Below are 23,100 nucleotides of genomic sequence, written 5' to 3'. Positions count from 1 at the left end.
GCATTTAAGGAAAGGGCTCACTGAGTCTTAGAGTGGCACTCTGGAAGGTCTGAGATGGCCAAGCTGGTGGCAGCCACCCAGCACTCCAGCCTACAGGGTGCAGTGACTCTGGAGCCAGAGCACTGGGATTGTCTTCTGGTTCCACCAATGATCAGCTAACTGGCAAGTTATTTAATTTCTCTGGGCCTTAGTTTCCATGTCTCTAAAATGGGGATGACAGTACTTTCCTCATAGAATTGTTGTGAATATCATGTCTATATAAAGTGCTTAAACAGTGCCAGGCTTTCTAGTAACTGCTATTATCATTGTTCCTGGGGACAGATGTAACAAAAGAGGAAGAGAATCAGGATGTGGGCCAGAGGAAGGCAGGCCAGGTCCTCCCTCTTGGCATCGCAGACCCCCCTGACAGCTGCTGCTCACTCCTAGGCCTGGAGCTGCAGGTAGAAGGGTACGAGGCACCAGCTGAAGGCTGGAAGCAGTGTGGTGGGATTCCCAGAGAAACTCCAGGGAGGGCCCTGCCTTACCTCTGCCTGGCAGCGTCTGGTACCTGCTCTCAGGGCCCACAAGTCCCAGGGAGGGCTGGGCCATGTCCCCGCTGAGGGTCGCCAGCTCAGGCTCACTGACATACGACCGCAGCTCCACCTGTGGGCAGAGTCCCAGGTGATGTGACCTGCTAGTGTCACACCCCTTTCCCTCTCCCCACATGCAGAGTGGCAGCCTTATGGTCTCCTGCTCACCCTGGAATCCCCGTTCACACACTGCCCCAGCTCCCGGTCTCGCTTCCTCTCGTCTGACTGCCGCTTGAGGCCCCGCACAGATGTGTGCCGGATGATGGTGGCCTCTCTTGGCAGAGGCGGCACAGCCGGGGGCTGTTCCTCTGGGCTGTAGAGTTCGGGGAGTGGGGGCCTGGGAGGTGCTTCATCTTCCTGCTGAGAAAGAGAACCAGACCAGTGGTCAGTGAGACGGAGATGGAGGGAGGACTGCTGGGTACTGCCACAGTGGAGGTTTAAAGGGTTGGAACAGGCCACATTAGAGCCACAGAACATGACTGCCTCAGCCAAGGAGCACTCACACTTCCCCTGGAGGAGCAGTGAAGAAGGGACATGCTCTGCTCCTCTATCCCCTCAGATGTATACAGTTTCTATTCCTCAAAGTGTCACCTGTATAACTGTGTCCTGAAACCCAGGACTCAGGTCTCCCGGGTCCATGCCCTTGGTGGTGTGCCGAACTGCTCCCTCTGCTCATCTGGAGTGCACATCGCAGGCAGGCTGCTAACCCTGCCGTGACTTCCATGCTTATGACAGCACCACCCACCTGGAGAGTAACATCTACCCACTCAGCAGTGCTCAGCCTGAGCTGGCTCATTGGCCCTACATGAGCTCTGGCTCCTTCAGCAAGGTGGGGACCTGAACAAGGACAGAGTCTACATCCTCCTGGCCTATCAGAAATGTGCATGGTTACAAAATATTTCCTCCTTCCTGACTCAGACCGAACAGGCAGTCAGGATGAGTGACTCGCTGCCTACCATGCAGTTCATTCCCTAGAATGTGATGAATGCAACCATTTTCCTTGAAACTCCCTGTCCACAATGTTCTGTGAGGGCTGTGGTTCCTCCACATATCAACAGACCGGCCCCTGGTTGCCATGAACACCCACTCGCAGGACTAATGACCATCACGCCTTCCACCTCCTAAATTCCCTCTTTCTCAGTCTAATTTGGTTTTGTTTTTAAGAATTTTGCAGAGTTCAGGAAAGGGCATTCCAAGCTCTTGGAAAGTTCAGGAAAGAGCACTCCAAAGCAAAGGTTTATCAACAATCTTCTAAAGCAACACACTTCACTGATGTGTGAAAGTTAAGCCATCTGCCTAAGATACGCACTGGTTCTCTGAGGATCCACAGTTTCCAATCCTGACAAGACATCTGAATCACCAATTTCTAAAAAGCTCCCCAGAAAGATAAACATAAAACATTGATCACCTTTGATTGAATGGAATGTCTGGAGGCAGAGGGTGGGAAGGAGACATGTTATTAGGTACTTTTTATATCTTTTGCTTTTGTATCCTTTGAGAATATTATCTAATTTATTTTTAAAAAGACATTAAACTCAAGAAAATAAGTCAAATAAAAATAAAAGAACTATAGCCACATGCAACAATGTATACAAATCTCACAAACATAATGTTGAAGAAAAGATGCAAGATACAAAAAGAGTATAGAATTATATACCAGCATAATCACAGTGTTTAGGAAAGTCAACACAGGTACTAAAACTTTAAAAAAAAAAAAAAAAAAAAAAAGGCAAGGGGATTATTATCCAAAAAGTCAAGATTGTGGTTACTTCTGGCAGACAGGAAGCAGCTTGGCCTGGGAAAGAACCCACAGGCTTCTGGTTGCTGGCAGTGTTCTATTTCTTAGTCTAGCTGTTGGTATAAAACAGGTGGTCTCTTTATTATTATTCGTTAAATTATATAATCCTGTTTTATGTCATTTTCAGGATGGATATTATTGTTTCACAAATATAAATGGGTTTTATTTTGTTTTGAGACAGGGTCTTGCTGTATTGCTCAGGCTGGAGTGCAGTTGTGTAATCACAGGTCACTGCAGCCTCAAACTCCTGGGCTCAAATGATCCTCCTGCCTTAGCCTTCCCAGTAGCTGGGACTACAGGCACGCAACACCACGCCCATCTTATAAGTGTTAAAAACAAGCAAGTAATAAAACAAATGGTAAAACTGGCAAACACACATATATTCCTAGGAGAGAGGACCTCTCCTGGTGATCCTGATGCTCACCCAAGCTGAGAAAGCCCTGCCTGAGAGCCACAGATGACCAAGCTGAGGAGGAGCCTCTGTGACCATCTACAAAAGGGAAAGTGAGGAGGCTCAGAGAAGGGACGGACTTGCCTGAGGACACAGTGAGAGAATCAGTCCCGGAATCTGGGTGTCCCAGCTCCTTTTTCCAGTGCCTTTTTCCCCTACTCCCTGTCCCAGCTGGCAGCATTCTGTCCTATGTTGGCAGCCATCTGCCCCAGACATTCCTGCTGTTTGTTTTGGTATTTTCCCTCTCCTGTTTTAGGGCTAGAGCTCCAGTCCACCTCTTGGATCTGGGATTGGGAAGGAGATCTCAAGATGCTGAAATCCACAGTGACTCTCTGGCTGGGTGCTGGGCCATACCCTGGGTCCAGCTCTGGGCCCTGGGCTATGGCTGGAAGCAGGTAGATGGTGAGGACCAGGGTAGCAGAACTCATGTGTTTTACCCAGCACTGTGCACTGACCTCATCAGAGGTCCAGGCACACACGATGCCCAGTTGAGTCTCCTCCAAGCCTTTGTTGGCAAAAATCTGGAGGGCCCCATTCCGAGGTCCACTCTGCTATGGCTTCCCTGCACTGGGACCAGCCTCCTTGTGTTCTCCAGCCAAGGCTGGCCTGGCCCTGGAGGCGTGAGCTCTCTTGGGACCTGACCACATCTCCTATTTCTTTAAAGTCTCCTGCATTCCCAGACTCTGCCAAGAGCTTGGCCCCTTTCTATGCCAGGCAAACCAAGGTGCTGGCCCAGTCAGCCACAGAGGCCACAGACCGGATCTGGGACTGAAAGCCCAGTTAGATGGTAGATGGCACAGAATAAAAGAGAAGGGCCAGGAGATGTGATTGGATTCACTAGTTAGCATGGAGACATTGAGCTAATGTCAACAATTTAGGCTCTTAGTTTTCTTCTCTGTGGAATGGGGATACTGCTCTTGCTGTGTATACTCTGCGAGGTTATTTTAAAGATCAAAGCATCCTCACAACCCAGCCCAGTGCTCAGCAGCAGGTGAAGGGAAGGACACTTTTCCACTGGACAGAGCTCACTGCCCACAGGCTGTGTAACTGCAGGAGAGCCCCCTGCGGATTTGCACAGAGGTTTGCATGGGGACAGCTTTGTCCACAGCCACACACCTCTCTGCAGATCACAAACTCCACCCTACTCAGCACGCTCACTTCTTCTTGGTGGGCCTCAGTTTTCCCAACTGCAAAATGGGAGAGCTGGGTTAGATCATCTTCCAGGGCTCTTCCAGTTCTGAGAGTCTAAGGCACAATAGCATGGAAATACTACTTTTTAACTGCTTGTGACTATGGACTCCTTTAGGATGCTGGCTGGGTCCATTTCCCCAAGTTTTCCCAGGAGTTTCTCTCCCAGGAGAAGGCAATCTGAGGACAGAGAAGAAACAATGGCATTCAGCTCCTAGTCATCACCACTTACAACTTTGGGCTTCGCCTTAGTTGGTGACTGAATGGGGGATGTCACTTTCCTCAGCTGGGGTGGGTGAGGTCGGTACGGCACGTAGGTTTGCAGCTGGGGGAAGAGTCGAACCTCCAGAGGGGTCCGCACAGGGCTGGTGGGAGGACTGGGCTGTGGGGGCGGCTTGCTCTCAGAAGTTGAGAGTGAAGGCACAGGCAGGTGAGGAAACAAAGGCACCGTTTTTCTCTCTAAGGGGCATAGAAGGAAACAAAGCACAGGATGGAACAAAGACCCCCTTCCTTGGAGGATGAGTGGAGTGATTTAGCACCTCGAAGACTCAACCTCCCCAAGGGCCACCCCACCCACCTGGTTCCCAGCCTTCCACCCTCCCACCACCCTGCCCCCAACCAGATCCCCCACACCCAGGAAGACGAACAGCTCACCCGGATTTTTGACTGACTCCACTAGAATTCTGAAGTTCTCTTTATTTGTACTCAGGCCTGCAGTGACATCTTCAATTCTCCATAGATCTTTCTGTATCTGCGATTTCTCCTGAGGAAGACGAAGTGGTGGGTTTGCCTTCTTAGCTCCTTACAAGTTTCTTCTTAGGACTTATCCTACCATTTCAGACAGAGCCCCCCACCCTGGGGGGCAGCATCCCCTCTGGAAACCCCACTAGTGCTAGAACCAAGCCTGCTTCATAGCTTTCTAGGGAAGCATAGACAAGGAAAATGACCACGATCCAGGGAGAAATTTCAGAGTAGCTTTCAGCAGTCCAGCTTGCCTACCTAATTTAAAAATAGACTGCTGTAAACACTGTGCCATTCCACTAAAATACTGTATGACATACTTAGAGTAGTCAATTTCATAGAGACAGAAGTACAACAGCGGTTGCTGGGGGCCAGGGAGAGGGAATAATGGAGAACTATTTAATGTGTATAAAGTTTCAGTTATATAAGATAAAAAGTTCTGGAGACTGGGCGCACAAAAATGTGAATGTACTTAACACCACTGAACTGTATACTTAAAAATAATTAAGATGAGGCGGGTGCAATGGCTCTTATCTGTTATCCCCGCACTTTGGGAGGCCAAGGAGGTAAACACTTGAGGCCAGGAGTTTGAGACCAGCCTGGCCAACATGTGAAACCCCATCTCTACTATAAATACAAAAATTAGCCAGGTATGGTGGTGTGTGCCTGTAATCCCAGCTACTTGGGAGGCTGAGGCATGAGAATTGCTTGAACCTGGGAGGCAGAGGTTGCAGTGAGCCGAGATCATACCACTGCACTCCAGCCTGGGCAAAAGAGTGAGAGACCCTGTCTCAACAAAATAATAATAATAAAGGTGGTAAATTTATGTTCTGTGTATTTTACCACAGTTTTTTTCTTTTTTTTTTTTTTTTTTTTTTTGAGATGGAGTTTCACTCCTGTTGCCTAGGCTGGAGTGCAATGGCGTCATCTCGGCTCACTGCAACCTCCATCTCCCAGGTTCAAGCATTTGTCCTGCCTCAGCCAACCAGGTAGCTGGGATTACAGGCGCCCACCACCACATCTGGCTAATTTTTGTATTTTTAGTAGAGACGGGGTTTCACCACATTGGCCAGGCTGGTCTTGAACTCCTGACCTCAGGCGATCCGCCTGCCTCAGCCTCCCAAAGTACTGGGATTACAGGCATCAGCCACTGCACCTGGCTTTTACCACAATTTTTTAAAAGGCACTGTCTTATGTAATCATGACAGAAGGGAAGGCAAGGACTAGAGTTTACACCATCTCTAGGATATAAAAAACATTTTTTAAAAGTCAGAGCTGAACCTGATATTTGAGGTTTAGTTAAAAACACAGTAGTGAATGGAATATTAGTTGGCAATAAAAAGGAATGAAGTACTGATGCATGCTACAACAAGGATGATCCTTGAAAACATGTGAGGGAAAGAAGCCAGTCACAAAAAGCTACACATTACATGATTCCATTTATAAGAAATGTCCAGACTAGTCAAATCAGTAGAAACAGAAAGTAGATTAGTGTTTGGCAAGGGCAGAGGGGACGCTGGGGGAATGGGAGTGACTGTTAATGGATACAGGGTTTCTACTGGGGGATGATGAAGTGTTATAAAATTGATTATGGTGACGGCTGTATCATGCTGTGAATATACTAAAAACCACTGAAATGTATACTTTAGAAGGGTGAATTTATTTATTTATTTATTTTTTGGAGACAGGGTCACTTTGTTGCCCAGGTTGAAGTGCAGTGGTGTGATCAAGATCACTCTAACCTCAAACTCCTGGGCTCAAGTGATCCTCCCACCTTGGCCTCCCAAGTAGCTAGGAGCACCGGAGCATGCCACCATGCCTGGCTAGTTTTTCTTTTTCTTTTTCTTTTTCAGCTTTTGTAGAGACGGGGGTCTTGTTATGTTGCCCAGGATGGTCTTGAACTCCTGGCTCCAAGTGATCCTCCTGCCTTGGCCTCCCAAAGTGCTGGGATTATAGGCGTGAGCCACCATGACCAGCCGAAAGGGTTAATTTTATGACATGTGAAATATATGATAAAGCTGTTAATTTTTTAGCACAATAAGAGTACAATTTTTATATATCAATTTAAAAAAATAATAAACTCCAAAAATACATATCTACATACAATGGGGAAGGTCCTAGGCTATATGATCATGTGCATTCTGACAACCAAAATCGAATGGGAAGAGGATCTAGAAGAGGTGCAGAGGGGTCTGATGTGGTTAAGGGACTATGGCCATCTCTTGACGGGGCTGTTTAAACATCAAATGTAGTATTCTCTTGACTTTTAAGTTAAAATGGGGGGAAGATAGCCTTGGTCCCACCCCATGGACTAAAATAAAGGCAGGCTTCCCACCCCATCTCCTCTCGAGGCACCTAGCTACCCCTCAACTGGAAGAGTTCTTGCACTGCATGAGCCTCATGGACCTGCCTGATACTGCTCATTGATCCATCCCTACAGGACCTAGCACTTAGCAGGTTCTCAGTGCATACATGCTACATGAATAAAGGACCAGTCATGTAAAATTCCCTGAGCAAATACTTTTCAATAGCCATGACAACAGATGTCCAAAACCTCCTGTCCCAAGGGGGCTCACAGTCCTCACTCTCTCTCTCAACCCCTCCAGCATAAAGCACATCCTCAGGTCTGGCAAGCTAATAATAGGTTTGATTCTCAGCTCCATGCCAAAGCATGAGCATCCTAAAACAGACAGGTGTATTACTGAGCCCAGGGAATGTGTATGTAAGAGGATGACCTCTAGGACTGAAGTCCCCAAGCTGAGTGTTGGGAACAGGTAAAGAAAGGGATTAAATGCAGTCCTCTTCCTCCTCCATAGCTCCCTGGCAAAACTCCCCTGTCAGCCACTTTCTTGCCCCCCGATGCCTTTCTGTCACCCCTACATGTGAGAAAAGAACAGAGAGCAGAGAATAAAAAAGGCTGGAGAGTCCCTATCCTTTTCCAATGGTGATGGAATTTTGGGCCTTCATAATGGGGGGGGGGAATTTTGGGGGAAATGAGGGGGTGGAGTTTCATTCCTGCCTCCTCCCACCACACTGGGTAGAAAGGCTCCTATGTGCTGCTTTCAGCAAAGCCTTGAACTCACTGTTTTAGCCTTGACTGAAAAGGCTATTTTCCTGGAGCCAAACCTGACTACAGGGAGGCGAATTTCTAAGCCCTGTAACTGAGAATCTGCACATGGGGCTGCAAGCACATCTGCAGTGCTGATGATTTATCTAGGGCTCTAACAGCCTGCCTGGCTTAGAATGACACCAAAGAAGCTAGCACAGTGCCTGCTCAAAGCAGGGCTTTGTTAGCTTCTCAGGTTACTGTGCCACTTAGGGAAAATGTGAGCAGTGCCGCAGGCAAGGTGGAAATCAAGATGCAGGCTCCAGGCTGGCCTATCTGAGAGTAACTCATGGGCTGAGCTCTCCAGGGTGTCTGTGACAAAGACCTGTCACAGTGTATCTATTTGCTTTTTGGAGGGAAGGGGAGAAAAAAAGGATTCTAGGCCTGCTATATGTTAAATCACCATGACATAAGGCATAGTAAAGACACAAATGGCCAATAATCATACGAATAGATATTTAACCTGCTAATAACTAAATAAATGCAAATTAAAGCAAGATGCCATTTAGTGTACTAGCAAAACTAAAAAGATCGATTACAGGTGCTGACAAGGATGTGAGCAAATAGGTCCAGTACTTTCATTTGCTGTGGGTAGGAAGATAAACAGGTGCAGCCCTTTAGAAGGTGGTTTGGCATATCCATCAACTTTTAAGATGTATACTCATTTCAACCCCAGCAAGTTCACTCCTAGGAGCCTATCTTACACAGATACTTGTAAACAATGTAAAAAGGCAGTTACACGAATCCTCATCACACCACCATTTATAAAAGCAAAATGCTGAAAATAATTAAATGCTATCAGAAGAGGAATGGCTAAATAAAGTAGAAAACACCCAGACTATGAAATAGTATGTAACAGTCAAGAAAAACAAGTTTAATTTCCTTAGACTGGCGCTGCCCAATACACCTTTCTGAGATGATAGAAACCTATAATCCTTGCTGTCCAAGACAGTAGCCGAAAGCCACATGTGGGTATGGCGCACTTGAATGAGTCTGATGTAAATGAGGAATACATTTTGAATTTCAGTTACTTTTAATTAATTTATATTTTACTGGGCAGCATAAATTTTGGATTAACTGTCCTGGAAAGATTTCCATGATATCAGGTTATGACAAAAAAAGTGAGTTGCCAAATAATGTGTAAGTGTGATCCTCTTCAAGTAAGCCTTTTACCTGCTCCCATCCCTGAATAAATCATATGATTCTATGCATGTGCATATTTTTGAAAATGCATAGAAAATGGTCTAGAAGGCAATGCCACCAATGGATAGCACTGATGACACATAGGGAGGGTGATGGGAGGGGCAGAAAGGGGGAGGGGGAAGAGGAACTTTTATATCATTTTTTGTTTTTGCTTCTTACTGTTTTGGCCTTTTCAAAGACACGTATTCATGTACCATTTGTGTAATTACAGAAACAAAGAATGAAAACCTTAAAAAAATTACTGCTAAAAATAAAGCTAAAAAAATTACTGCTAAAAAAATTCAGATCACTGAAGTCCAAGAAAATAGGTATACCTCGGCAGTTTTATAAACTCATAACCAGAAATAATTGAAGGACTTTGTCAACAACATTCACCTAGTATTTTCAAGTCATTACGGTAAATGCTGGGGCTACAAAAAAGAGTAGTGAAATGTTAGCCAGTGTGGATGAAGAGAAATTATGGGAGGAAAACGACCCCAACAGTAGCAGGAGATAGACAAGTGCTGGGGAAAGTCTCGTAAGCCAGCCCTGAGGCACAGGCGAGGGTCTCCTCCACGTGGTCCTAGGCAGGGCTCTCTGGGAACCATCTCTACATGAACAGAGGGACAGCAGGGCCCTTGGAAAAGCCTCAGGGCCCACACACCTACACCCCTCTCCAGAATTTCCTTCAACTTTCTGGGGTGAGGCTAATGTCTGGAGAGTCAATATATTCATTAAATCACTTAAACAAAGAGCCTTGATTAGAACTATCTCATCAGTTAGCAAGCCCAGCACCAAAAGTGGCCCAGTGTGGTGCCTCATACAAAAGAAGCCTCAATTAATGCTTGCTGAATTCAAACACACTTATTATGTCAGGGCCCTGAAAGGAGAAGATATAGATCTTAAGTCAGGTGAGAAAAAAACAGGTTATTTTCCACTTAAAAAACTGTGAGGGTGGGGTGGAAACCTGGTTAAGCACCACAGTGGGGGAACACTGGGCAATTTGGAACCCAATTTGGAAGAAGAAAAACCACACAGGGCTTTCACTGTCTCACTTCTGGGGGACAGAAGCAGCTATCAATAGGGTGGCCTGATTTTTTAAGAGTGAAGAGGCAGGGCTCTAAGGCCAGCTTTCCTGAGTGGTCCAGGGGTCACAGAGATGGGTATCACCCAGCCTGGCCTCCAGAAATGCAGATGACTGCCTGGAGACCAGAGTGCCTCAAAGGACAGAATTCACACTGTCTCCCTCTGGTAGAGGTATGATAACATCTATCTCCAGGAATCAGAGGAGGGAAGGGGTGGGCATTTCCTGCTGCTGTCTAAGCGATGAGCTAGCAGCCTAAGATGGGGCCAAGAACTACAGGAACACAGATCACTCTGTGATTACTGATGACACCAAATGATCAGAAGTAAAGCCCTTTCTAAAACACCCAAGAGCTTGTCTTTGAGAGCAGCAAGGCAAAGGGAATGGGGTGAAGCTTCTCATCACAGCCTGGCTTGGGGAAGGGATCCTCAAGGGAGAGCTTGGGGTGGCTCCTTTACAGGGGTGGAGCATCTGGGGCCAAGGGGGAGAAGGACTCTGAGCAGTGCTCACAGCCCCCACAGGTGAAGTCTGTTGGAAAAAAAAAAAACAGAAACAAAAACAAAAAACCAAAACAAGAACTCAGAAGGGATGGACAGGTATCAGGTCACCTGGAAAAAAAAGGCTCTTCTGTGTTGCTCCTGCAGGGTCTGCTTCAGCTGTTCCACATCATTCTCCAACTTCAGGTATTCGTTCCAAGCATTTTCCATCTCCTGTTGGCCAAGACAATGCTTCCGGTTCTTAGTTATCCCCTGCCCCCTTGGAAGGCCTCATGAACACCTGTACTCCTGACCATGCTGACCTAGCCAGGGGAAGAGGGAAGGAGACCAGGCAGGCCTGGTGGGAGAGAGAGAGGAGCAGGAAAGAGCGTGACATCCTCTCATTTGTGCTCTGACCCTGGTCACCTGCACTGTTCACTCTTCCACCCTCAGGATGCTTTGATTCTCAGCCCTGGCCTGTACCACAACAGACTGAGAAGTGAAAAAGCAGATTCTGACAACTTGGAATTAACTGCACACAGATCAGGGGAACAGCCTTGCAGGCAGCTCTGAGGAATATGGCCCACTGGGTGTCACTGGCCTTCAAGAGCCGCTGTGGTAAGCAGCCTAAGGCACACGTGCAGGCAGACATGTCACCCCCAGACAAGATCATCTTCTGTCAGGTGGCAGTTCGGCTACTGGAGAAGCTCTGCTATTTCAGGACTCTTGCCTCTGGACACCAACTCAACTACATCTTGGGAGGTGAGAAAAGCAGCCCCTTGCTCGGCCTGTCCTGAGGCAGACAGGTCTGCCACCCTCTACGCACAGTGGACTCTCTGGAGAGCTCAGCTCGGATATGGACGAGGTCCTCCTGCAGCAACTTCTGCTGGTAGGCAATCTTCTCCAAGTGCTGGGGCTGGTCTCGGTACTGCTCCATCTGTCTGTGCAACACCTCCAGCACAGATTCTAGCTGGTCCTGCACCACGAAGGGCCAAAAAACAGCAGGATAGGAGGACAGTCCCCAGAGGCCTTCCCATACCACACCAGGAACCAAAGCTACTGGACCTAACCAAGGCTGAAGGGACCAGCGCTGAGATGTGGGCCCACAGTTGGGGCTCTAATGCCAGCTCTGACTCTGTCTAGGGGGTAGGCTGGGGAAAGTACCTAACAGCTCTGTGCCTCAATTTAGTCATCTATAAACTAGGGATATAGCTGTCTAACTCCTTATGAGATAAACTAAGAGGATAAGCTAAGCTAAGAGGATAAATCAAAGAATTAAAAAAACAAAAAACAAAAACCTCTCTAGCCTCCTAGGGAAAAGAGTATATTATCAACCTCCAGCCACACAAATTTAAAATGAAAAAGGAAAAAAATACTTTAAGAATAGAAAAGGCCAAATGTTGGTGGCCCCTGGCCCATTCCGGCACTCCCATCCAGACTTGCTGCCTCCATAGCCCAGATCCTAGGAGACAAAGAGCTTTAGGAAGCAAAGGCCTCTGCCCTGTAATGACTACAGCCACTTCCTCCAAAGCAACCCTGCTTCCCTGGGGTTCAGGGACCTGGGGTCATCACATATAAGCCAGTGGAGCTCCTCTCCCAGGCTCACCTCACAGGGCCTCCAGGGAGAGGTGAGCCAAAGCAGAATGGGGGCAGGAGGGTCTCTATAAGATAGAAACCCCTAAAAAACACCATTTAAACACAAAGGCTTTTTTTTTTTTTTTTTTTCCTCCTGAGACGAAGTCTTCCTCTGTCGCCTAGGCTGGAATACAGTGGCGTGATCTCGGCTCACTGCAACCTCTGCCTCCCGGGTTCAAGCAATTTTTCTGCCTCAGCCTCCTGAGTAGCTGGGATTACAGGCACCCACCACCATGCCCAGCTAATTTTTGTATTTTTAGTAGAGACAGGGTTTCACCATGTTGGTCAGGCTGGTCTCAAACTCCTGACCTCATGATCCACCTGCCTTGGCCTTCCAAAGTGCTGAGATTACAGGCATGAGCCACCGCACCCAGTGCATTTTTTTTTTAAATAAGCTAACATCTGTTGTTCAGTACTAACATGAGGGTCCAGCCTATGTCTCAAGAAAGACAGGACAAAATGCCCCTCTGCCCATTCCAAGATTATTCAAAACTGACACGTACTTTGTTCTCTTTAAGGGCTCGTATCTTGTCTTCCAAGTCCTGGAGGACCCTGTCTTGTTCACAGAAGATGCTCAGTTTGACCTAAAAGCAAGAACAGGTGGAGAGGGCCCGGGGTGATGAGAAAAGGACATGACCTTGGGATTGCAATCAGACAGCCTTTGGCTACAGAACCATCCAAGCCCTGCCTGAAGCTGTTCACCCTGGGTCTGGGTCAGGAGGCAGCTGAGGGGTGTCACTCTGCTCACTCACGTCAGTGTCGCTCTCAGCGATCTTCACAGGCTTCAGACTTCGATCCTTGAGAAGGTCCCGGCCTGTCATCTGGGAGGCGAACAATTTAAAAGAGATTTAACTATGGTGTTTGAGATCAGAGCTCGGGAAAGAAAATTCATCCTATAATGGATGGTGTGGAAGTCCTTGGCAGTGGCAGATAGTGTCATAGCATGAGAGGGACAAAAACTTGGGCCATACTTGGCTCTATTTCTATGCCTATTTCATTTTAGGAAAAAACCAAAACCTTTTGATGATTCTAGTAATGCTGGTAAGTCCTTTGAGTTAAAGAAAATGTAGATGTTCAAGTTAAAGGATCATCAATTTTAAAAGTATATATTTGCCTAAAATGAATGTGAAAAATCAGCATGAATCTTGGAAGATTTGCCACCGATAAGACAGAGGTGTACTACTGAACCTGGGAACAAACACAAGTTACGAAGTCCATCACCCCCTGCCCAGGGTGGTGAGATGGGCAGACCCAGAGGAACAAACAAATCCCTTGACCACCGTCAAGCCTTAGTTTAAGGAAGTCTCTGAGCAGCCCACTTCCCCGTGGGTAAGGCCAGCCTTCCTCACCCTTTACCATTTGGGAAGAAGACCTGGCCAAGGTAAAAAGGAACCTGGCTAGTTCCCAGCAAGGGTTTTTAATTGTTCCCTGAATAACTGAGGCTAGGCTGTACTTGTATAAGTTACAAGAAAGGAAACCATAAAGCAATACACAAAAGTCACCCAAACTTGCGGGCCAATGGGATTTTACATTTCCCATCCCTCACTTGACTCAAAGTAGGCAATATGCTGCCTGTCTCTCACTGACTCCTGAGAATCGAAATCTAACTTATCCCATTTTTCCATTTGCCCCAATTTCTTTCTTGCCAAAAGTCATGCAGGGGCTGAGGGGAGTGACTTTCACAGATGCACCTTCCCATGGCCAAGACAAGGCCAGGGAGAACCAAGTCTATTTTGCCTAATGTAGGGGAAACCACCTCACTGAGCTCTATTTTGCAGGTCTGACCAGGGAAATGGAGGGTGGAGCTAACAGTGGCAGAGACAGGTGGTTTGTGTGTGCTATGCAGACAGGTCCCATTGTGGACCGATAGCTGCTGGAGAGAGACGTGTAGATTTCTCCCCATTCTATCTGTAAGGTCCAGGAAGTTTGTCAGTGTGAATTGGAGGTGGAAATAAATTGGCAAACATTCCACTCAGTGCTCAAGCCCTTCATGTGCCCAACTGTCCTATGCTACCTCTCCCTGCAAACTGTCATGAGCAAACCCAAAGGTCAAGGGAGAGGACCGGAGTCTCCCTGCCTTGGGGTGAGGACTGATTCTGGGCTACACAGCTGCCCCACCCATTCCCATGATCCCTTTGGTCGCACAGAAGAGGGCGGGACCATTGTTTAATGTATCTTGGTAAAGTCAGCCCTGAACAGAAGACCTGGCACAAACTCAGCAAATGCTTATTGAATTGCATGTAGGTCAAAGGGAAACACATGTAGGTCAGTGTTGTTGAGTTCCTGGAAAAAAACAGAACTCCAGCCAAATTCTGCTCTTCAGACTGTCAGATTATGTGTACATACACATGTACACACAGTTGCAGAACACAAGACTGCAACGATCCACAAACAGACTGTGCTGTCTCCTGCAATGCAGCGGGGTGGTGCAGGGAGGTGCGGGGAGGTGGGCATGAAGTTAATCCTGGTGAATCACAAACAGCTGAACTTCTCAGGCAGCATGTGGGTTTTAAACTCAGGGGAACCCAGGAGAAAAAGCAGGTGAAAGCAGTGAAGTCTTCGCTCTATGTCATCGTCCCTTCATCAAAGCCAAGAACAAAGAGGTTGTCTATTCTCCAAACGGGCTGACCTCTGGGGTAGAAATCATTTTCAAATGGAGATACACTCTGGGGATTCTTTCCCCAGCAAAACTCTTCCCCTTATTTCACTGAAGCTTTTTACGGAGGATGTCTTTTTGATACTTAAATAACAAGCCAGAAAATCTAATTGAGCAATGCCTCATTTATCCAGCACCATCAGGAAAAGAATGAGATATTTTATATAAAAAGGACATTTTGAGAAGAAGCTGAATCTTCTAAATTATACTTTTTGATGGAAAGTTTTCTAAAAGTATGCCCTTTGCTGCCTTCATGGAATACTGAATATACATTCAACCTTTTTTTTCTCTGTCTCAGGATATTAGTACTACCTCTTTTTCTAAAAAGTAGATTTCTCTTGTCCCTTTTTAAAGTGCTGCTTATCTGACCAGGCACGGTGGCTCACACCTGTAATCCCAGCACTTTGGGAGGCCAAGGCGGGTGAATCATGAGGTCAGGAGTTCAAGACCAGTCTGGCCAACATGGTGAAACCCTATCTCTACTAAAAATACAAAAATTAGCCGGGCACAGTGCCGCGCGCCTGTAGTCCCAGCTACTCGGGAGGTTGAGGCAGGAGAATCTCTTGAACCTGGAAGGCAGAGGTTGCGGTGAGTTGAGACTGCACCACTGCACTCCAGCCTCGGTGACAGAGCGAGACTCCATGTCAAAAAAAAAAAAAAGTGCTGCTTACTAAGTGTTGTGGGTTAGGAATTCAAAGGACTATAAGCTCGACTGACACGAGGTACTTACATCTCTTCTCTCCCTTTAACTGGGGGTGGTGCCCTTCAGGGTGCTCTCTCCACACGTTGCATCTGCTGCTACTACAGCACCCAGCACATTACAGTACAATGTTCTGTTTGCTCATTTGTCTCTCCTCACTAGAGAGTAACCTAATTAGGGGTGACTGTGGAGATGGATGCCTTTCCTCTGTATCCTCAAAGCCCAGCCAGGGCCTAGCATATTGAGGAAATTCGGGCAATGTTTGCTCAGTGAGTTCATGAATGTGTCAAAGTAATGTGAGCTGGCTCTGTCTCCTATGGACAAAAGGTCACAGGCTTTGGACCATGGGCTTGATGAGAGCTGTTTCTACAGCTCAGAGGACCGTTAAGCTTCTGAATGTAGCTCTGCTCCAGACAGCCGAGGCTGCTAAGAAATATTATATCCATGTGTACCATATTACATCTAATTTTCCTTTTAAAAGTGTGTTTGTTATAGCCATGTTCAAATACACTTAAAACATCAACTCTGGGTCCCCCCAGCATCTCTGTCATCAGAAAAAGTAAAAGTCTGTGGGTGCTCATCCATTTGAAAGAGTCTCTCCATCAGAGGGGAATCAAAGGCCACCCAGGCATCTTCCCTCCCCTCCACCACATCCCAACCCACTTTCTCAGGGCTCACGATGGTTGGACACAACACCTGCTTCCCGATCTGCATCCTCCCCTGGAATGCTGTGAGAGCTGGCCACATTGCAGTCCCTACTTCTGCATCAATCAAAGAGGTATGGGCAGGGGGTGGCATTTTATTTTAGTCCAGCTCCAGGCTGTTATCCAAATACCAACTGCCTGCCCCCAAAAAGTGCCACCTTAATCTCAGGGCCACCGTGGAATCTGAGGATACCCTGGCTCTTGGAAGATGACCAATAACTGCTGTTCCCTCCCAAGAAACTCATGCTCAATTCTGTCTGGGTGAGCCCTCTCCATGGAGGCAGACACGTGATGATGGAAACACAACACAAGCTGGTGGCAAGCCAGGCAAGCTCCCCCACCCTTGGCAGCACAAAACATGGAGTCACAGAAAACCACAGATGAGAGGCTCAGCCTGGTGCATCAGCCAAAATGCTGAAGAGAGCTTCAGTTGAAAATAAGCCAAAATGACTTGCGGGAAGCCTGGGGCGGTCAGGAGAGCAACTGGTTAAGCAAGTGATGAAGTCGGCACCGAGCCAGAAGCAATGGAATGACACCGCTTGGAGACACGGATCAGATCATCTTACGCTTCTCCTGGGCCGACAGCCCCGTGCTGACTTCTTCAGCACTTTGTAAAGCACGTTGATCAAAGGTTCATTATTTTTAATCTGTTCCAAACAAAAAGGCAAATACAACAAAACGTAACAAGTGAGACATCAAATGACACTTGAAGCAGCCAGAATTTGGGGAACTGGCAAAGGGAAAACTTTAAGGAGGCTGTGTGCTGTGCAATTCAAACAACCAGGCCTGAATCTTGGTGACGGTACTTCCATGGGACCGTGGATGCTACTCCCATGGGCCATGGGACCTTCCCAGACTGCAGCTCTCTACTTTTTATAAAATGTTATACGCTGTCTGAAGGGACTTTTGCACAGGCTGGTTTATGTGGGAGTGCCAATTTCAGTTTTCATTTCCTTCCTGGTTCTGCTGCAGAAGGCAAGGAGGAACATCATAGAAGGGAACTTGCTTCTTCTTTTGTCCTCTCTCATCACATTCTGTAAGATACTAGTTTAGAGTCGTGCTATGCATTCATCTCACCCCCACTCAACCTTAAGTTCCACCAGAACTGTGGTGCATCTACATGATTATGTCTTACCCTTGGTCCCAAATGCTTACAGCTCCTTTTTGGGAACATTGTCCTCATTATCTAGGACAGTGGATCTCAGCCCTTGCTGAACACTGGAATCACTGGGGGAGCTTTAAAAAGTACTGATGCCTGAGTTCCACCCCAAGTGATTCTGATATAATTGGTCTGGGACAGGGCCTGGGCATTGGGATTCTTAAACACTCTCCTGGGTGGTTCGAATATGCAGCCAGGATTGAGAATCACTGCCCTAAAACAGGAGTTCTCAAACTTTAGCGTGCATCAGAATCAGCCAGAGGGCAAATACACAGATTTGCTGGGCCCCATCCCTGGAGGTTCTTGTGGTGCAGATCTGGCATGGGACCCAAGATTTTGCATTTCTAATGAATTCCCAGATATTGACACTTTCGGTCTGAGAATCACATTTTGAGAGCCACTACTTCAAAACCATGTTTCTCAATGCTGGATGTGCATTAGAAACACCTAAGGCGTTTGTTTGTTTGTTTGTTTGTTTTAAAGAGTAATACCTGAATATTACCAATTAAATCACAGTCTCTAAGGGGTAGGACCCAGACATTTACATGCATTTTAAAAACTCCCCAACAGTTCTCTTTCATAGCCAGAGGTAATAATTTCTTCTCCAGAACAATAGACCTCAAACCCTAGTGTACACAAGAATCACCCCAGAGCTTGATAAAAATGCAGAATTCTGGGCAGCAGAGTGTCCAATTCAATAGAACCCTCCAGGTCTGTGCTTTTATCAAGCTCTCAGGTGATTCTGAAGTATGTGGCATCCCCCAATTACAACTTTAAAAACTGTCCCAGAAGCTGATTTTGGAAACAGAGCCTGAACAGAAAAAGTCCTGATCTCAGGTTCAAACAGTCAGGAAGAGTCCAGATTCCAATAACCCTGGAGCCACTGATGGCACATCCCTCACTGAAGACAAAAGCCTTTTTGGGGCTGACTGCAACCTTTTCTATCTACAAAGGCTTCACATGAGTGACAGCAGGTACCCTCATCTTCCTGGCTGTGCTTCACAGCAGCATAAAGACAACTTAAATTGTCAACAACAGTGAACCCCACACCCCACCCTTGTGACTCAGCTAAGGTATAGGGTTCTGAAGAGCAGAACTTCAATGCCAGGAATACAATTCAACGAACACAACTTTAGGGTAGGCAAAGCGTGTGATGCATGGACGAAAGAAGGCAGGTATGAAGTCAGTTGCTGGGTTCATGTCCCAGCAGTGTAACTTTGCAGAAGTTACTTTCCTTCTCTGACACCTGGGTTCCTGGTTATAAAAAAGGGATAATAATTCATATTGCTCAAGTTGCTGAGAGGATTCAATGAGATAAATGAACATCAAGTGCCCAAATACTGCCAGGCAGGAACAGATGCTTAATCAATGTGAGTCCTTTTCACCCTGGCACCATCGAGGAAAATGCCAGCAAAGTAAACATTTCCAAAAAAGCACACTAATATAAGCGGCTCCCAAGAGCAGAGTGTGCCGTTGTATGATCACTTGGCACCCCAGCAGGAACGCTCACTTCAGGAAGGTAAAGTTTCTCAACGTGGGCCCACAAGCACCCCTGATTCTGGAAGCTGAGCATCAGCTGATTGGGGGCAGGGGAAGATGGGCTCTGGATACTTAAGTCCTTGGCCTCTCAAACAGGGACATGGGGGACCCCAAGTCAACATGGCACATGGAGGGGAGAGGTCAGCAGATCGGATACCAAGCAGGGAGACTCCTCTCCAGAGAGGCTTATCTCCTTACCTCACCCCCCTCGAAGGAGCCAGGGGGGACCTCTCATAAGCGGCTGATCCCAGAGGGGCTGGCTTATCTCCATTTCCATGCCCAGAATGGTCTACAGGCCTATTCAACCATGTCCAGAGAGACCCCTGACTCAGGGACACTTTGTCCAGCATGTCATAGAATCTAAGGACCAATGAGCCTTGGGGTTTTCCTAATCCAACCATTCATCCCACTCAGTTTCACTGAGCCTCAGTTGTACCCTAGTGATGGGAAGTTCACCACCACCTGAGATGGCCCTTTTAGAAAAGTCTTTCTTCTACTAAACTGAAACCTATCTACTTGTAGCTGCCATCCACGTGTCTTAATTCCTCCTTAGGGCCACAGAAAACACATGGAGACATACCAGAGTTTTACAGGCTGTCTCTATGCCTCTCCTGAATCGCCCCTAACTTCTTCAATCATTCCACACTGTAGCTGTACCAGATGCTGTTGGGCTTCCTGTCTCTGCTCAGTGTGTCCCATTAGGGAACTCCTCCCTCACTGCATGGAATACTGAGTAGGGAAGAAGTGAATCTGGGCTTGCAGGCAGCCACCTTCCCTGCCCGTGTGGAGGCAGCCCTTATTCCACAGGAAAGAAGAAGTCTGACACACAAGGAAAGTAGAAGAGGAACAATGTGGCCCAGCCCCAGGAATGTGGCCCCTGGCTACATGAATTAGTATATTCCCTTTTCAACTTAGCAGGTTGCTTTAGGTTTTAGATACTTGCAAACAAAAGCATCCCGCCTAATGCACCCAGCCATGATTCTGCAAGCCTTCAATACCTCTCCCCTGATTCCAGCCCTTCCTTCATCTGGATCCTGAAGTGGGACTCTCATCTTGGAACCCTAAACCCAAGCTGGGTCTGAGCAGGGCAGAGCAGACCTACTGCCTCCTAATCTGGGCCCCTGACCCTCTGAGGGAAGCTGGGGGGTGCCAGCCTTTCTGGCAGCCATGTCAGACTGATGACACACACTTAGCACAAAACCCAGCTTGTTTCTCATATGTGTTGCTGGTGAGCCAAGCCTCTTCCAGGCTGCTGGTGCAGTTCAGCTGGGGGACTGGTTCTTGGAGAGGAGCATAGCAACCGGGGTAGCAGCTGTAAGACCAGGGGAATATTGGTATCAACACAGTTGTTTTCCATGACAAACAATGACAACTTCCAGAAAGTCCAATAACTAGATAACGTTCTAATCATGTGCAGCTCTTAGGTAGTAAAACACACCAAGGATGTAACCTGCCTCTCTCTATCCCATCAAATATATTTCTTGGCATAACAATCCAAGCTCAGCTCCATAAAAACATAAGGCCTTTGGGTACACAGTGGTAGAGCAGCATTTCAAGAGAGGATGTGGGACAAGGTGATGAAGGGCTTTAGGGTGAGAGCCGCACCCAAATACTGACACCCGCTAACTGCTGTGTAGGCTTGGGAAACTCATTAGCCTTTCGGAGTCATGGTCCATTAAAAGATGATACCACCACTTCCCTTACAGGGCCACTTTGGAGGTAAAATAACTTAATAGAAGTAAAATGCAGTGACTGGCACACATTATAACCCCCTATTGTTATTAAGCTTCTGTTGGAGTCAACACGCAGGGACTCTTAGTTCTGCTGTGCCATTCTGTGGCTCAGTTTCTCCCTCTTTAATCCCGCATAGCTCAAATTCTATGATCTTGAAATAAAACAAACCTGAGGCCAAGCATCACTCCAGGACCAACTGTGAGTTTCCACTGTCACATACAAACAGGAACCAGAAGGCAGCTATTTCCTACTGCTCTTGCTCAGGCGCATTTAGTTCTCTCTGGCCCCGTGCACTAAACACTCTGGTATACCTGTGTTTTATACTCACCTGTGCTGCTGGCATGCCAGGCCTCTCCCATAGGCCCAGGTGCACCATGGATGCTCTACAGGTATGTCTGAGTGGACTGTTGGGCCCTGGGTCAGGGGTGACAAGAACTGTGCAGGCAGCTGCTGACTGGCTGTCAGGGAGGCTGAGGAATGGGGATATGGTGCTGCACAGGGCAGGTGGAGGCTGGGGGTTGGTGAATCTCTCTCCATAGGCATGGTGGGAACAACCCTGCCTGTCCCCACAGGCTGCAGGAGGATGGGCTGGGCTGCCACATTTGGTCCATACAGCTATGCTTGAGCATTTTGAATCCTGAGGAATTACCACCATACTTAGAGCAGTCACTCAAGCTCTGTGTGATCTGACTGTCAAGTGAGTTAGACAGTCCTGGCCTTGAGAGAAAGCTCCTTGTTCTCCTTACATGCTAAAGCCAGGTCTTTTTGCTCATGGCATCCACCTTCCTTCCTAAAGCCTAGGATAGAGTCAACAGCCTGCATGACCTAGCGCCACCTCCCCTCTGCTGCCCTGGCCACAACCACTGTGCCCTGGCTCTCCTTGGCTCTCACTGTTCCTTCCCTTTAAATCTCAACCATCCCAGCCCCCCTGGCTCTTCAAAGCTTCAAACACATGCCACCTTCTCTCAGAAGCCTCTCCAGTGTTGTAACCCACAGAGATTCTCACCATCTCAGCTCTGAGAACGAGGCCAAACAGATCTTTGTCTAGTCATTGTAGAGGAGTCTGTTATTTGGGGATAATTTCTTTCACCAACCCAAGACTATCTGGAAGTATCTCAAGACCAGACAGACTCAATTTTTTTTCTGCATCTCCCCATGTCATCTGGGTATACAGCAGTGTTCAACAGACACAGAATTGCACTGGTTGGTTTCTAATCAAAAGCCCTGATCTCCTTTCATTGTGGGGAGACCCCCTTTCTATCTTCTTCCTTAGGACCTGCTTCTATGAGGCTGGATGAAGATCCCCAAGTTAAAAATATCCCAAGCTAGGTACACTGGAGACTGTAGGGAGGCACGCTGCCCCTCGTGGCAGTCACCTGAGTGTCCCATGGCCCCTCACCCACCTTTTCAGACCCACAGCTGACTAAAGGTCACATTCCTCCAGTCTATTTCATGGCTCAGGCGTAAGAAGTGCTTTTCACAGTGGGAGCTTTCAGAGGACTGTGGGAAGGGAACAATAGGCCTCTCTTCCAGGCAGAATGCCTCTTGCCTTCTCTACAGGAGTTTTCTTGGCTCTCTCTGTGCTGAGAAAGCTAATTTAGAGCCTGAAGCCTTATCACCCAGCCTTTACCTCCTAAACCGAGGAGGAGCCCAGCCTTCACCTCCTAAACCGAGATGGGAGACTACCGGTGAGCCTCAAAGCCATGCGATTCCATGTGCAGCCTGCTCCCCTAGCAACAGAACCAAAGAACCCACCACACCACTTGTGGCTGAAAACCCACATTAGTGAACCAAACATACGCCCCTGCCCCCACTGGAGACTCCGAAGAAGTGACTGGTTGCTTTTGGAGGGACCTTTTTGTTCTGACCAAGAGAAGGAAGAGATCAAGGTCTCACGCCCTCATTCTGTAAGCCAGGGACCTCACAACAAAATTCACAAGAAACTGAAAAAAGGCAGAGTTTGAGTCTGTAAGAAATAAAATTCTTCTGATTCAAGATGGGAGACATCTTGATTTAGAATTCAGATTGGATAAGACCTGTCTGGCCTTTGGCTTTGGGCTTGGCTCCAGTGAGGTGACACTCTCGGAAAGGTGAGTATGCAAGGAAGGCAGGAACCCTGATGTCACTTACCTTTAGATCTAGGTACTCCAGGTCTTTCTTCAGCTGGAGGTAGGTATCATCAGCCTTCAAATGAAGCAGAGAGGGAAAAACACAGTTACGAACACCAAGAGTTTCCATAACTCGAGGTTTCACATGTGAATTATTTACATTGTGCAGCTTTGGGAACAAGGAACCACAGCAGACCAACACATCAGGGGCCACAGAGGAAGCACAAATGTCTCAGTGCAGCTGAGAGCCGTCTTTCAGCAAGGCGGATC

The 23,100-nt window shown here is 47.4% G+C and overlaps 1 protein-coding gene across 5 annotated transcripts in view; it reads right to left on the bottom strand.

The window, feature by feature from the left end:
* PLEKHA7 (pleckstrin homology domain containing A7) overlaps nucleotides 1-23,100 on the bottom strand; it is a 234,643-nt gene that overhangs the window by 13,169 nt on the left and 198,374 nt on the right. For 3 of the 5 annotated variants that reach the window (XM_054438786.2, XM_063671124.1, XM_063671125.1), the window contains 9 exons: nucleotides 22,853-22,906; nucleotides 12,983-13,051; nucleotides 12,734-12,814; nucleotides 11,422-11,571; nucleotides 10,728-10,829; nucleotides 4,661-4,769; nucleotides 4,239-4,465; nucleotides 738-929; nucleotides 525-642 (listed from right to left, as the gene is read on the bottom strand). In XM_054438786.2, coding sequence (XP_054294761.2) covers nucleotides 525-642; nucleotides 738-929; nucleotides 4,239-4,465; nucleotides 4,661-4,769; nucleotides 10,728-10,829; nucleotides 11,422-11,571; nucleotides 12,734-12,814; nucleotides 12,983-13,051; nucleotides 22,853-22,906 — 1,102 coding nt within the window. Of the gene's footprint in view, nucleotides 1-524; nucleotides 643-737; nucleotides 930-4,238; nucleotides 4,466-4,660; nucleotides 4,770-10,727; nucleotides 10,830-11,421; nucleotides 11,572-12,733; nucleotides 12,815-12,982; nucleotides 13,052-16,856; nucleotides 16,938-22,852; nucleotides 22,907-23,100 lie in introns of all 5 variants that reach the window. The other 2 variants (XM_063671123.1, XM_054438787.2) reach the window with 2 other exon arrangements.

Source organism: Pongo pygmaeus, chromosome 9 (genome assembly GCF_028885625.2).
Source record: "Pongo pygmaeus isolate AG05252 chromosome 9, NHGRI_mPonPyg2-v2.0_pri, whole genome shotgun sequence".
NCBI classification, from domain to species: Eukaryota; Metazoa; Chordata; class Mammalia; order Primates; family Hominidae; genus Pongo; species Pongo pygmaeus.
This window is presented reverse-complemented; position numbering and strand designations above follow the sequence as displayed.